Source organism: Aquarana catesbeiana, linkage group LG10, assembly GCF_042186555.1.
Source record: "Aquarana catesbeiana isolate 2022-GZ linkage group LG10, ASM4218655v1, whole genome shotgun sequence".
Classification (NCBI taxonomy): Eukaryota; Metazoa; Chordata; class Amphibia; order Anura; family Ranidae; genus Aquarana; species Aquarana catesbeiana.
Window position 1 is genome coordinate 200397257 of NC_133333.1, and position 16668 is coordinate 200413924.

Consider the following 16668-nt stretch of genomic DNA (forward strand, 5'->3'; position numbering starts at 1 on the left):
CAACTGAAGGGAAAATGCCCCAAGAACAAGCAGGAACTGAAGACAGTTGCAGCAAAGACCGGGCAGAGCATCACCAGGGATTAAACCCAGCGTCTGGTGATTTCTCTGCGTTCCAGACTTCAGGCTGTAATTGACTGCAAAGGATTTGCAACCAAGTATTAAAAAGTGAAAGTTTGATAGATGATTGTTAATCTGTCCCATTACTTTTGTCCCTTAAAAAGTGGGAGGTACATATACAAACTGTTATAATTCCTACACCGTTCACCTGATTTGGATGTAAATACCTTGAAATTAAAGCAGAAAGTCTGCAGATAAAGCACATCTTGTTTGTTTCATTTTAAATCCATGGTGGTGGTGTACAGAGCCAAAAAGATTAGAATTGTGTCGATGTCCCAATATTTATGGACCTGACTGTATATGGGACTGTATATGGGACTACAAGTCCCAGGAGGATGGTGTGTGGCCAAGAGGAGAAAAGGGATGCAGAAGCCTGGGCTTGGAAAGTCCCATACGGAGGAGGAGGCCCTTGATTGTCCAGGATTCTGAACACCAGAGAAAGAGAGGAGGCTTTGCAGAGGACTGCATAGTAGTGAGAGGCCACTGGCCACAATTACGTTACCCTCTTTTCAAAGGGACAGCACCACCCTAATTCAGGATTTAGTAAGCAGATTTTCACCCTTTATTGTTGCAATACAAATTTATTTGAGCATTCCAATGCAGGACTTTGGGCTTGTGTGTTACTGGTCAGTGTGAGGGGTATAGAATGACTCTAACATTTTTAGCCTCTTCCCCTAATACCACATTATTTGACAACCCTGCATTGCCTCAGGGAATGGGCTCCTCCATGTTTGGCCCATTCACACTCTCATGCTGGCCGGTGGCACACTCCTTTATTCACGATAGTTCAGGCAAATCTGTCATTTCTGTAGGCCAAGGGAATATTTATACTGTCCTCCACTTATCTTCTTTTTGCACCAATCTGTTTACCTCCTCTCAAACCCATAGACCTCTGACTGAGTATGAACAGCTGTGCTCTCTCTCTGAGATACCCAGACATTTACTTTGTTCAATCTATAAACTACTACATGAATTGCTACATAACCAACTTCCAACATACACCAGGATGTGGTCCGCGGATCTGAGGAGAGCGCTCATGACTGCTGATTGGCAAACTTTGTTTCATTTTATGCATAAACCCACAGTATCTTGTTACGTGCAAGAAAAAAAACTTCAAACTCCTCTCCTGGTAGTACAGGGACTCTCACTCCCTGCATAAGATAATCCCATCAGTACCGCCCACCTGTTGGCAGTGCGGCTCGGCTGAGGGCACATATCTCTGCAGCTGGTGGGAGTGCACTCGGATTCAACCTTTTTGGTCTCAGATTTTCTCCATATACAGTAACCTCTATGATGAGTCCTTGATACCCACTCCAGAAATTGCACTCCTGTCTATGCTCCTGGGCTCGGTGGCATCACAGAAATGGAGGCTGCTAAGTTTTTTCTTGTCAGCTGCCAGACAATTGATCTCTTTGTTTTGGAAAACAGCTGTTACCCCTCTTTTATCCTTATGGGTTTCTACTGTAAACGATATTATGTGTATGGAAGAGATGCTGGCTTTAGATAATGATACATTGGAGAAATATAAGGTTTTATGGTTCATCTGGCTTGACTTTTCCACCTCAGATACCCTGTAACGCATGTTATCACCCAATGACCAGTCCAGCACTGCACCCTGATCATCTCTCTACAATTTGGTACACAATGTTTGCTCAAGTCCCCATTCCCTTCTTCTCCACAAACTCTTCAGGGCCTAACCCCTTCTTCTCCCCCTTAGTCTTTTTTTTTACACGCTTCTCTTCATCTCCTCCTTTATTCTCTAGAGCTTACTCTTTTTGTCTTGTTGTTTTTTATTATATGTTCATGTTTTCCTATGCCTGATTTATCTACCCTTAAAGTGGTTGTAAACCCACGGGGAGAAAAAAAAAACAAAAAAAAACCTTCAAGACAAAGGCATAATAAGTTAGTATGCATAGTGAGCATACTTGCTCATTATGATATACTTACCGTAGTCACCGCAGTGGTCCCGGCACACTGCTTTGGCCGTCGACATGTTTTCCGGAGTTACTTCCGGGTATCGCGGACTCAGGCGCTGTTATTGGCCGGAGCCGCAATAACGTCACTTCCATGCGCGGGAGCCGCTCGTTTGTGCTGAAGCAATGGCACAAACGAGCTGTTGCTTCAGTGCGCATGTGCCAATGACGTCGATACTGGGGATATCTCCTAAACCGTGCAGGTTTAGGAGATAACCACGGTAGCTACAGGTAAGCCTATAATAATATATAATAATAATAATGGTTGTAAGGGGTTTTTCAACCACTTTAAGTGTATGTTACAAATAATACTGTTACATTTGTCATCAATATTCAGCTTGTATTGTTGGCTAAGAGAGTATCCCTCTGCTGTTATTTCATTGACATGTACAATAAAAATATATTTGTCTCTAAAACTTTTAGCCTCTAAATGAGTATCACCTGTATTTAGGGCACCCCTAGAATCAGGGTTCAGGTACCCTGAGGGGTTTTGGACCAAAAATACTTGTTATATTTTTGTATTGCTGCCAAGTGGTACCAAGAGCAAAATCGCCAATCTTGTCTGTAGTTCTGGATGTCCCTGGAGTCACTTGGGAATAAGAACAAATCCATCAGACAAAGAAACACAAAAAAACATTGTTCTGGAGGAAAGGCCATCATCCTCCAGAACAATGTTTTTTTGTGTTGGATTTCAAAGCAGATCAGGTAAACTCCTGCACCTACACACTGATAGAGTGGATGAGAGGAATACCAACCTGTTTCCAAAGGGCTAGTCTATAGTTGACCAACGGCATTGTGGTTGGTTTAGTCCAACTGAGAATGCCAGACACCAATGCAGAGAGCACAAGTCAGGCAACATTGACAGAAAGGGCATCTGTATGAGCAAATTCAGCCACCATATAGACCAAGTTCTTGTTCTAATGCTTTGGGAGATTTCATGACCAGGTGTAATTAGGCTAGTACTGTCATTGAGGTGCAGGCTACAGAATGCTAAGAATCTTCTCTGAGACACAGCCAGTGCCCACTGGATAAGAATAGTATGAGAGCTGGATGGAACAGACTGGAAGAATGGGACATTTTAGAAGCTCAAAAAAAAAAAAAAAAAAAAAAAGCAAATCACCAAGAGCTTAATAGAAGATGCTGCAGAGAATTTAATCAGAAATGTTAAGTTCAGTCTTCAGACTTGTACGGCTTATGACTACCTTAACATGCTACAAGAGAAACTTGGGTGAATAGAGAACGCTTCTGACCTGATTTATCAGTTTGAGCATGTTTTACCATTAAAGTGATTGAATGTATGAGTGTATCAGACAACTGAACAAGATGCTGTACCAAATTGCTCTAAAGAAAGAAATGGAGCCTGCGGGCATGGATCAAACCTGAATGAAGCAGATCCATAGAGGTGGCCTACATTCTGATCCAATCTAGATCCAGGAGACATCCTAAAGTATAACTAAAGGCGAAACTTTTTTTTAGTTTTGGACCAAGTGGAAATGGATTTGAATTCCTGTTTGTACATTTACCATCATCATTAAAAGTGGAAGTAAATCACACATTTTGGGTTGTTCCTAGAAAAGTAGAGGGGAAATCTTCAAATGGGGCACTAGTTCTGGTGACCTGAGGGTCTCCAAGTGATTCACTTAATTTGCAAGGATTTCCTCTCAATTCCCATTTTGGCTATGGGACAGGAGGTGAAGCTAAATCTCCCCAAAGGAACACAGATGGCAAAAAAAACTGACAAGGGTTATAACCCTTCCTTCATTAAAATGAAAAAAAGTATTGTCCATAGTTCTACCTTAAGGTAGTGAGAAGGAAAAGCCCTGTTTGAGGCCAAAAGAGTCATGACCAGAATTGGGTTGGTGTGTGAAAATTTGGAAATGGCAATCCTGAAGTCACAAATGTCACAAGTAATGGAAATGATGACTCTACTTGCTATCAAAATCACTGCATCTCCTAGAGAGTGTTCCAAGTTCTGATCCCTCTTTGACCTCTGTAGCTGTTTATTCTGAGAAGCCAGTAAGTCAAGTCATTTGCTTTAACTATATAGGAATAAAACACTACTGACACAATTGTACACACCTGAAGCGAGCTGGTGGAGAGGGGTGCCACTGGTTCATAAGAGATCATTGCTACAAAGTCCAGCATTACTGTCGACACCACAGATTTCGTTGGAGGCAGCCCTTGAGTGACCAGGGTTCCGGATATCAGAGAAAGGGAAGAGGATTCACAGCGGACTGCATAGTGATGAGAGGCCACAGGTTACAACTGCCTCTTAAAGGGAACACCTTATAATGGTGTCACCAATATTTGGGATTTTGTTTGGGGATTTAGACCCTTTACTGTTGAAATACAAATTTATTTGAGTGCTACAATGCAGGACTTTGGGCCCCAACGCTAGCTGACGTCTTGTACCACACTGGTCAGTGGAAGGGGTTATAGAAAGGTTCCAAGACTCTTAGCCTGCAAATGAGAATCACCTGTGTTAAGGGTTCCCCTACAGTCAGGGTTCAGGCACGTGAAGAGGTTTGGGTCTGAAAATACTGTACTTGACTCACGCATTGTTATTGTCGTATTATACAAATTTGTTTAACTTTCTGTTAACTGCTGTTGCCATTTTTGTTGCCTCATTGGGTGTGTATACATTTGTCTTCATTAGTCTTGGTGTGTCAGAGGGTGTGGCATTGCTGGAAAGTGCCATCCGGAACCAGGAATCTATGCATCACCGGGAGGTAAGTACTACAAAAAGATGTAGAAATCCAGAGCGGACCTCCTGAAAATGTTAATTGCCTGGCAGTCATGTTGAGATTAAAGCCTCAGTATTTTTGGGCCACTGATTTATAATAAGTATTATTATCAGGAGTTTTCTCACTATATACTTGTTCCAGGTCAATGACTCAATAAGTATAAAAGCCAGAGACAGCTATGCAGCAGATAAAGGAGGTCAGCAAAGGCAACTGCCATAATTGTCCCAGCATGTTTCATTTAAGAGCTAAATTAATGCTTTACTAAGAACTTCCAAAGGCAATTGAGATTCCAGGCCCAAAATTCCATTTACTGAAAGGAAATCTGTGGTCACAGCATACACTTTCGTTCCTTTCAGATTGTGAGTGCTGTCTGTCTCCTGGTCATCTCTTTCCACAACATTCTGTATTCTCTGCATGCTTTGCAGCTTTTCCTCTGCTGTTTACTTTCAGTTTCTAAGGATTACATATCCCAAGGTACCTTGCTGCCTTCAAGCAGTGATTCCTGTACTGACTCCACCTCCTGAAACTCCTCCTCTTAGCACCTCTGTAGTTCAAAAGGCAGGCTCTGTGAACTGTGTGACAACTGCAGTGCCTACTCACAGGGCATAGTGACTAAATGTCACAGAATTCAAGGAAGTAAATATGTGAGGACTTTCACAAAGTAAGTTTACAAACGTCAAAATCCTTCAAATTAATAGGAGTAAGCTAGAAATCATTGAAATTCAATGGAAATGAATGGAAATGAATGGCAGTTAACCACTTAAGGACCGCCCCACTTACATTTACTGCCGCAAGGCAGCCCTTAAGCGCAAAATTCCGTACCTGTACATGATTTTTTTCAAGGGCTCTGGGCACAGCAGGAGCCAATCAGTGGGTCCACCGGAAACCCATCGAATGTTTGGAAAGAGGCAGAATGGCGGTCTGCCTATGTGAACAAGGCAGATTGCTGTTCTGCTAGTAAGGAAGATGGAGATCTTGTGTTTCTGCTAAGCAGGAACACAGATCTCTGTCTTCCTACAGTGCAACCATCCCCCACACAGTAAGAAAGCACTCCCAGCGAACACATTTAACCCTTTTATCGCCCCTGATGTTAACCACTTCCCTGCCAGTGGCATTAGTACAGTGACAGTGCATTTTATTTAGCACTGATCACTGTATTGGTGTCACTGGTCACCAAAAAGTGTCACTTAGTGTCAGGTTTGTCCGCTGCAATGTCGCAGTCCCACTAAAAATTGCTGATCGCTGCCATTACTAGTAAAAAAATGTAATAAATAAAAAATGCATAAATATATCCCATAGTTTTGTAGATGTTACAACTTTTGCGCAAACCAATCAATATACGCTTATTGGGGATTTTTTTTTTTTACCAAAAACATGTAGCAGAATACATATTGGCCTAAATTGATTTTTTTTTTATTTTTTTTTTTTTTATTGGATATGTTTTATAGCAGAAAGTAAAACATTGTTATTTTTTTTTCAAAATTGTCGCTCTATTTGTTTATAGCTCAAAGAATATAAACCACAGAGGTGATTAAATACCACCAAAAGAAAGCTCTATTTGTGGGAAAAAAAGGACATTAATTTTATTTGGGTACAGTGTTGCATGACCACGCAATTGTCAGTTAAACCAACGCAGTGCCGTACCGCAAAAATGGCCTGGTCAGGAAGGGGGTAAAACCTTCCGGAGCTTAAGTGGTTAACCACTTGACGACCGCCTCACGCCGATTTACGTCGGCAAGGTGGCACGGACAGGCAAAATCACGTACATATACGTGATTTGCCTTCCGCAGGTGGGGGGTCCGATCGGACCCCCCCCCCGGTGCCCGAGGCGGTCGTCTTTTGTCCAGCGGCGATCAGAGGTGAGGGGGAGGCCATCCGTTCGTGGCCCCCCTCTCGCGATCGCCGCTGGAGAATCACATCATTCCTTTGCTGCTGTATGCTAAACAGCAGCAAAGGAAATGATGTCATCTCTCCTCGGCTCGGTAATTTCCGTTCCGGCCCGAGGAGAGAAGACAGGTATGTGAGTGCACAACACTACACACACACAGTAGAACATGCCAGGCACACAAAACACCCCGATCCCCCCCCCCGATCGCCCCCGATCCCCCCCCCAATCACCCCCCCCCCCCTGTCACAAACTGACACCAGCAGTTTTTTTTTTTTTTTCTGATTACTGCATTGGTGTCAGTTTGTGACAGTTACAGTGTTGGGACAGTTAGTATTACCCCCCTGTAGGTCTAGGATACCCCCCTAACCCCCCCTAATAAAGTTTTAACCCCTTGATCACCCCCTGTCACCAGTGTCGCTAAGCGATCATTTTTATGATCGCTGTATTAGTGTCGCTGGTGACCCTAGTTAGGGACCTAAATATTTAGGTTCGCCGTCAGCGTTTTATAGCGACAGGGACCCCCATATACTACCGAATAAATGTTTTAACCCCTTGATTGCCCCCTAGTTAACCCTTTCACCACTGATCACCGTATAACCGTTACGGGTGACGCTGGTTAGTTTGTTTATTTTTTATAGTGTCAGGGCACCCGCCGTTTATTACCGAATAAAGGTTTAGCCCCCTGATCGCCCGGCGGTGATATGCGTCGCCCCAGGCAGCGTCAGATTAGCGCCAGTACCGCTAACACCCACGCACGCAGCATACGCCTCCCTTAGTGGTATAGTATCTGAACGGATCAATATCTGATCCGATCAGATCTATACTAGCGTCCCCAGCAGTTTAGGGTTCCCAAAAACACAGTGTTAGCGGGATCAGCCCAGATACCTGCTAGCACCTGCGTTTTGCCCCTCCGCCCGGCCCAGCCCAGCCCACCCAAGTGCAGTATCGATCGATCACTGACACTTACAAAACACTAAATGCATAACTGCAGCGTTCGCAGAGTCAGGCCTGATCCCTGCGATCGCTAACAGTTTTTTTGGTAGTATTTTGGTGAACTGGCAAGCACCAGCCCCAAGCAGCGTCAGATTAGCGCCAGTACCGCTAACACCCACGCACGCACCGTACACCTCCCTTAGTCGTATAGTATCTGAACGGATCAATATCTGATCCGATCAGATCTATACTAGCGTCCCCAGCAGTTTAGGGTTCCCAAAAACGCAGTGTTAGCGGGATCAGCCCAGATACCTGCTAGCACCTGTGTTTTGCCCCTCCGCCCGGCCCAGCCCACCCAAGTGCAGTATCGATCAATCACTGTCACTTACAAAACACTTAACGCATAACTGCAGCATTCGCAGAGTCAGGCCTGATCCCTGCGATCGCTAACAGTTTTTTTTGTAGCTTTTTATTGAACTGGCAAGCGCCAGCGGCCTAGTACACCCCGGTCGTAGTCAAACCAGCACTGCAGTAACACTTGGTGACGTGACTGCTCTTTTTTACTGTATTCTATTCTGCAATGTTTTATTGTTATTATGTTTTATCATGTTTGCTTTTCAGGTATGCAATTTTTTATACTTTACCGTTTACTGTGCTTTATTGTTAACCATTTTTTTGTCTTCAGGTACGCCATTCACGACTTTGAATGGTTATACCAGAATGATGCCTGCAGGTTTAGGTATCATCTTGGTATCATTCTTTTCAGCCAGCGGTCGGCTTTCATGTAAAAGCAATCCTAGTGGCTAATTAGCCTCTAGACTGCTTTTACAAGCCGTGGGAGGGAAAGCCCCCCCCACCGTCTTCCGTGTTTTTCTCTGGCTCTCCTGTCTCAACAGGGAACCTGAGAATGCAGCCGGTGATTCAGCCAGCTGACCATAGAGCTGATCAGAGACCAGAGTGGCTCCAAACATCTCTATGGCCTAAGAAACCGGAAGCTACGAGCATTTTATGACTTAGATTTCGCCGGATGTAAATAGCGCCATTGGGAAATTGGGGAAGCATTTTATCACACCGATCTTGGTGTCATCAGATGCTTTGAGGGCAGAGGAGAGATCTAGGGTCTAATAGACCCCAATGTTTTCAAAAAAGAGTACCTGTCACTACCTATTGCTATCATAGGGGATATTTACATTCCCCGAGATAACAATAAAAATGATTAAAAAAAAAAAAAAATGAAAGGAACAGTTTAAATGATTAAAAAAAAAAAGCACCCCTGTCGCCCCCTGCTCTCGCGCTAAGGCGAACGCAAGCGGCGGTCTGACGTCAAACGTAAACAGCAATTGCACCATGCATGTGAGGTATCGCCGCGAAGGTCAGATCGAGGGCAGTAATTTTTGCAGTAGACCTCCTCTGTAAATCTAAAGTGGTAACCTGTAAAGGCTTTTAAATGCTTTTAAAAATGTATTTATTTTGTTGCCACTGCACGTTTGTGCGCAATTTTAAAGCATGTCATGTTTGGTATCCATGTACTCGGCCTAAGATCATCTTTTTTATTTCATCAAACATTTGGGCAATATAGTGTGTTTTAGTGCATTAAAATTTAAAAAAGTGTGTTTTTTCCCCAAAAAATGCGTTTGAAAAATCGCTGCGCAAATACTGTGTGAAAAAAAAAAAATGAAACACCCACCATTTTAATCTGTAGGGCATTTGCTTTAAAAAAATATATAATGTTTGGGGGTTCAAAGTAATTTTTTTGTAAAAAAAAAATAACTTTTTCATGTAAACAATGAGTGTCAGAAAGGGCTTTGTCTTCAAGTGGTTAGAAGAGTGGGTGATGTGTGACATAAGCTTCTAAATGTTGTGCATAAAATGCCAGGACAGTTTAAAACCCCCCCAAATGACCCCATTTTGGAAAGTAGACACCCCAAGCTATTTGCTGAGAGGCATGTCGAGTCCATGGAATATTTTATATTGCGACACAAGTTGCGGGAAAGAGACAAATTTTTTTTTTTTTTTTTGCACAAAGTTGTCACTAAATGATATATTGCTCAAACATGCCATGGGAATATGTGAAATTACACCCCAAAATACATTCTGCTGCTTCTCCTGAGTACGGGGATACCACATGTGTGAGACTTTTTGGGAGCCTAGCCGCGTACGGGACCCCGAAAACCAAGCACCGCCTTCAGGCTTTCTAAGGGCGTGAATTTTTGATTTCACTCTTCACTGCCTATCACAGTTTCGGAGGCCATGGAAAGCCCAGGTGGCACAAAACCCCCCCAAATGACCCCATTTTGGAAAGTAGACACCCAAAGCTATTTGCTGAGAGGTATAGTGAGTATTTTGCAGACCTCACTTTTTGTCACAAAGTTTTGAAAATTGAAAAAAGAAAAAAAAAAAAGTTTTTTCTTGTCTTTCTTCATTTTCAAAAACAAATGAGAGCTGCAAAATACTCACCATGCCTCTCAGCAAATAGCTTGGGGTGTCTACTTTCCAAAATGGGGTCATTTGGGGGGGGGGGGGGTTGTGCCACCTGGGCATTCCATGGCCTCCGAAACTGTGATAGGCAGTGAAGAGTGAAATCAAAAATTTTCACCCTTAGAAATCCTGAAGGCGGTGCTTGGTTTTCGGGGTCCCGTACGCGGCTAGGCTCCCAAAAAGTCCCACACATGTGGTATCCCCATACTCAGGAGAAGCAGATAAATGTATTTTGGGTGCAATTCCACATATGCCCATGGCCTGTGTGAGCAATATATCATTTAGTGACAACTTTGTGCAAAAAAAAAAAAAGTGTCACTTTCCCGCAACTTGTGTCAAAATATAAAATATTCAATGGACTCAATATGCCTCTCAGCAAATAGCTTGGGGTGTCTACTTTCCAAAATGGGGTCATTTGGGGGGGTTTTGTGCCACCTGGGCATTCCATGGCCTCCGAAACTGTGATAGGCAGTGAAGAGTGAAATCAAAAATTTACACCCTTAGAAATCCTGAAGGCGGTGCTTGGTTTTCGGGGCCCCGTACGCGGCTAAGCTCCCAAAAAGTCCCACACATGTGGTATCCCCATACTCAGGAGAAGCAGCTAAATGTATTTTGGGGTGCAATTCCACATAGGCCCATGGCCTGTGTGAGCAATATATCATTTAGTGACAACTTTTTGTAAATATTTTTTTTTTTTTTTGTCATTATTCAATCACTTGGGACAAAAAAAATAAATATTCAATGGGTTCAACATGCCTCTCAGCAATTTCCTTGGGGTGTCTACTTTCCAAAATGGGGTCATTTGGGGAGGTTGTGTACTGCCCTGCCATTTTAGCACCTCAAGAAATGACATAGGCAGTCATAAACTAAAAGCTGTGTAAATTACAGAAAATGTACCCTAGTTTGTAGACGCTATAACTTTTGCGCAAACCAATAAATATATGCTTATTGACATTTTTTTTACCAAAGACATGTGGCCAAATACATTTTGGCCTAAATGTATGACTAAAATTTAGTTTATTGGATTTTTTTAAAAACAAAAAGTAGAAAATATCATTTTTTTTCAAAATTTTCGGTCTTTTTCCGTTTATAGCGCAAAAAATAAAAACTGCAGAGGTGATCAAATACCATCAAAAGAAAGCTCTATTTGTGGGAAGAAAAGGACGCAAATTTCGTTTGGGTACAGCATTGCATGACCGCGCAATTAGCAGTTAAAGCGACGCAGTGCCAAATTGGAAAAAGACCTCTGGTCCTTAGGCAGCATAATGGTCCGGGGCTCAAGTGGTTAATATATGATTATACATTTTGACCATAGATATGGTTTATTCACAAACACTCAATTGATGATCACATTATAGGAGGAGAACCACTATGGAGAGTAAACAAAACTCCATTTTTATTTGTTGTTAATATATTGCCATCCCAATATATTAACCGCTTGCCGACCGGCTCACGCCGATATACGTCGGCAGAAGGGCATGTACAGGCAGATTAACGTACCTGTACCTTGCCCTGTAAGAAGCGGTTTGCGGGCGTGCACGCCCGCCACAACCTCCGTGAGTGTGATCACGGGTCCCGCGGACTCAATGTCCGCAGGGATACCCGCAATCGTCTCACGGGGAGGAAGAACGGGGAAATGCTGATGTAAATCAGCATTTCCCTATTGTGCCTTGTGACAATGACACTGATCACAGCTCCCTGTAATTGGGAGCGGTGATCAGTGTCGTGTCACACATAGCCCCTCCCCACCACAGTTAGAATCAATCCCTAGGACACACTTAACCCCATACAGCACCCCCTAGTGGTTAACCCCTTCACTGCCAGTCACATTTACACATTAATCAATGCATTTTTATAGCACTGATCGCTGTATAAATGTAAATGGTCCCAAAATAGCACCAAAATGTCTGATCTGTCTGCCATAATGTCGCAGTCATGATATCGCTGATCGCCGCCATTACTAGTAAAAAAAAAATTATTAATAAAAATGCCATAAAACTATCCCCTATTTTGTAGACGCTTTCGCAAACCAATCAATAAACGCTTATTGCGTTTTTTTTTTTACCAAAAATATGTAGAAGAATACCCATCGGTCTATACTGAGGAAAAAAAAAAAATTTTTTTATATATTTTTGGGGGATATTTATTATAGCAAAAAGTACAAAATAATGCGTTTTTTTCAAAATTTTCGCTATTTTTTTGTTTATAGCGCAAAAAATAAAAAACGCAGAGGTGATCAAATACAACCAAAAGAAAGCTCTATTTGTGGGGAAAAAAGGACGTCAATTTTGTTTGGAAGCCACATTGCACGACCACGCAATTGTCAGTTAAAGCGACGCAGTGCCGAATCACAAAAAATGCTCTGGTCTTTTGCCAGCCAAATGGTCCGGGGCTTAAGTGGTTAAAGTTATAAAGAGAAAGTACTCCCGGTACTATGGGACTTTAAGGCGAACTTTTGAAAACACAATGTTTTGAAACATGAAAAAATGTATTATTTAAAAAAAAAATGGTGTCAAACAAACACCATACATAAAACAGTACATTTATACATATAGTATGAGATAAGCACTTCTCCTATGGCCCGACGCGTTTCGGGAATTTCAGGGTGAATCCCTTCTTCAGGGGCATGAAGAAGATAATAGTTGGAGATGCTCTGGAATAGGGAAAACAGAGTCTAGAGTCTAAAGATAAAACATGGCAGATGTTGGGTCAAAATATGGGACATCACAACCAAAAAGCATGCACATACCAGTACTATATTCATAAAATACTATATGTATAATATGTACTGTTTTATGTATGGTGTTGTTTTACACCATTGTTTTTTAAAATAATAATTTTTTTAATATTTCAAAACGTGTTTTCAAAAGTTCGCCCTTAAAGTCCCATAGTACTGGGGGGTACTTTCTCTTTATAACAATTGATGATCACAGAACACATTCCTCATCTGTGTAGTTCCCAGATTAACAAAGAAAATCTAGGAGGAGTGAGTCGGTTTCCAAGCTTTATGTGACTAGGGACTAGGAAAGGTAGCTGAAAAATAGTATGTACTGTATACTGAAAAATGTGGTAATGGGGGTCCAAGGAGGGGTGAGAGCTTTGTGCCCATCCTAAAGTTGTAATTTAAATAGAGTTTGCTTAAAAAAATTGGAAAAATTGTAAGAAGTGGTTGGATACTCTGAGGCTTGTTTAATTAGATTTTTTTTTAAACAACTGCTTATGCAACTGACCTCCAAGGGGAGGAAAGAGTAAAGCAAAGGAAAGGGTGAACAGGGAATATATATATATATGTATACTTCTAACAGATAAAAAGTTGTCCCAGAAGTACCGGTAGTTGGATGGCTGAGTGGTGCCTGGGCTTTGTTTAAGTGTTTTAAATATTGTTAATTTATTTAGGTAAAACATACACGGTACTTAAAATGGAATCGGATTCAAGTTCAAAACTTTTTTATAAACAAACTCTTAAAGAGTAACTCCACTTTTGTTGAGAAAAAACATTCCCCTCTGGGTCTTCTATGTACATTGCAGGGATTTTAACAAACTTTGTTGCAGATTCCTACCTTTTGTTATTCTGAAGAAATCACAGTTTGTTCCTCTGTGCCTCTGTGCCGAATGGGTTTAATGGGAGTGGTTTCATAATTATCAATCAGCTGTGCACCTGCAGAGCACTAATGAGGAAAGCTGCTGGGCCTACATCCCTTTAGATGTGTCCCTACTGGGAGTACCCCACCAAAAATGGCATTTTTTTTGCAGGGGATGCCGGAAATCTGACTTGTATCTTAGTGCAGACTTCTGGGAAAATCAGTGAGCTAATCACACAAGCAGGACATTATGTTTCTGGGGGAAGTTCTGTACACATTCTGTGTACAGAACACCTCCAGGTAGCCATGTTGCATTGAATTTTCAGAAAATTACAGCAGTGATTGAAAAGGAAAGGTGATTTTTAATAACATTCAATTACAATATGACTTCCGTCGCAATTGTATACACTATATTTTTTTTTCTTTATTTGCTAATTTTTTCCCCTACGAAAGTGAAGTTACTCTTTAAATTAGACATTTTAGCTGTACAGATACAGTTTCAAATGTTTTCTTACCTGTGGCTTCTACAATGCCCTCTAATATTACAATAATTTCAAACTGCTCTCGTTTCAAGGACTCTGCAGACATTTCCCAGAAAGGGCTGTGATCATTTATGTTGTGACAGATGATCTGAGGTTCCACCAGAAATAGACGATCTTCTCCAGTATCATAACCCAGGTTGATCTCCGATTGCTCCAGTGGAATAAATTCACCTTCCTTCGTCTGCCTAGATTTGATAAGTTTAGCTCTTATCTTGGCATCCACCATGTGACTATCCCGTAGATCTCCAATTCTGAACATCAAGCATAACTTTTCATCTCTGTGCGACACCACACATTTCTTACTGAAGATCAAAGTCTCGGCTCTCTTTTTAGGCCGAGAAATCTTTACAAACATGCAGCCCACCATGAGTGCATCAATCATGGACCCTAGGATTGACTGAGCCATGATTAATATTACACCCTCTGGACAATAGGCAGTTACCATTCTAGTGCCATAGCCAATCGTTCTTTGACTTTCAACAGAGAAAAGTAAGGCAGAAAGGAAGGAGTCAACATTATCAATACAAGGCTTCCACTCAGGATCCCCAATGTGATTCATGTCATCTCTAAGGAAGACGTCCAAAAAATAAATAAGTCCAAATGCAACCCAGGTGACAATGTAACATAACATGAATACAAAAATGAACCAGCGGTATTTTAGATCCACAATGGTGGTAAAAATATCTGATATAAACCTCTTCTTTTCATTAATACGTCCAAGGTTGACCCTACACTTCCCATCCTTGGTGACATATCTCTGACGTGTTTGACGATTAGTGAGGTTAAAGAGTTGACGATCATCATACATGAGCTTACAACGAATCCTGTGTGATTTGGTGGTGGCTGGAGCTGAGACAACACTACGGGTTGGGGTTTTACTTCGCAGGGGAATATTTGGAACACTAAGGGCATGTTTGGGATACCATTTTGAGACGCTTTCTCGATGAGGTGGCTCCTGCTTGGCAGCTCGTTGGTATCGGGGTAAGTCCTCTGTGTTAATAGTCACACTAGGCCTTTGCTTGGCAACTGGAGGGGTAGCACAGGTATTTGTAGGTTCTATAGAACTGAATCTCCTATGCCGGGTTCCTTTGACACTGTGGGTATGAAGCGGTATGAAACTTGAGATGATGCTACCTTTTTTGGGTGGAGGTAATTCCAGTTTGTGCTGGTAATCATCACAAGATGTGACAGAGACAACCATTGTTTCAGGCTATATGAAAGCAAAAGAAAATAGTAAATGAGATGTTACGGAAACAATCTTTATACAGTAGCTAACTGTCTAATAGAATCCATGAATAAAAAAAATTCAGTTGCTTACCACATCTGAATATTTTCAAAGTAAAACTTTACTATTGTTAAGACACAATCCCCCAAGGTCAGTTATATAATTTACGATTAAACATACTGTTTAAAATAGTTTTGCACTATGGGAGCGTGTGCTATTTAAAAGAGAAGTGCAGGAAGTAGAAAAAACAAATGTACATACCTAGATAGCTGCAGCATAGATCTGATGGCTCTACCGAGAACTGAGCAATCAAAGACCACTGATCGCTCAGTTCTCGGGTCCGCTCTGAACACAAAGAGGTGACTGTCACTATAGCGCCAGGTTGTGGAGGGGCTCAGGCTCCCAGCAGCACACTAATGCCCCGTACACACGGTCGGACATTGATCGGACATTCCGACAACAAAATCCATTGATTTTTTCCGACGGATGTTGGCTCAAACTTGTCTTGCATACACGCGGTCACACAAAGTTGTCGGAAAATCCGATCGTTCTAAACGCGGGGACGTAAAACATATACGTCGGGACTATAAACGGTGCAGTAGCCAATAGCTTTCGTCTCTTAATTTATTCTGAGCATGCATGGCACTTTGTGCGTCGGATTTGTGTACACACGATCGGAATTTCCAACAATGGATTTTGTTGTCGGAAAATTTTATAGCAAGCTCTCAAACTTTGTGTGTCGGAAAATCCGATGGAAAATGTGTGATGGAGCCCACACATGGTCGGAATTTCCGACAACAAGGTCCTATCACACATTTTCCATTGGAAAATCCGACCGTGTGTACAGGGCATAAGAGGCTGAGCCAGCTGCCAGTTAGGAATCTGGGTGGATCCTGACGTTATTGTCAGGATTCCTGCATAGCCTGGACCAGCTCAGAGACATCAGCCCAGGGCAGGCTTTAACCTGCTGTCAGCTAAATCTAGGTAACAGGAGTGTAGAAGTGCACTCCTGTGAACCACAGGAGAAGTATGGCCAAAGTAGCTTTGGCCATACTTCTCCTTTAAAGGATAAGTTCATCTTTTTTTTGGCAGCGAGTGATGAATCTTCTCCCCTCACTCGCTGCCACAATCTAAAGAAAACGCTGCCGTGCGGGGATCCGCTCGCCCCAGCCAGCCAGTGATCTATG

At 42.1% G+C, this 16668-nt stretch overlaps 1 protein-coding gene across 1 annotated transcript in view; it reads right to left on the reverse strand.

The window, feature by feature from the left end:
- The window catches only part of LOC141111093 (G protein-activated inward rectifier potassium channel 4-like), a 102833-nt gene that overhangs the window by 28911 nt on the left and 57254 nt on the right, over positions 1–16668 (reverse strand). Inside the window, exon 3 of the mRNA XM_073603099.1 lies at positions 14230–15466. Coding sequence (XP_073459200.1) covers positions 14230–15466 — 1237 coding nt within the window. The remainder of the gene's footprint in view (positions 1–14229; positions 15467–16668) is intronic.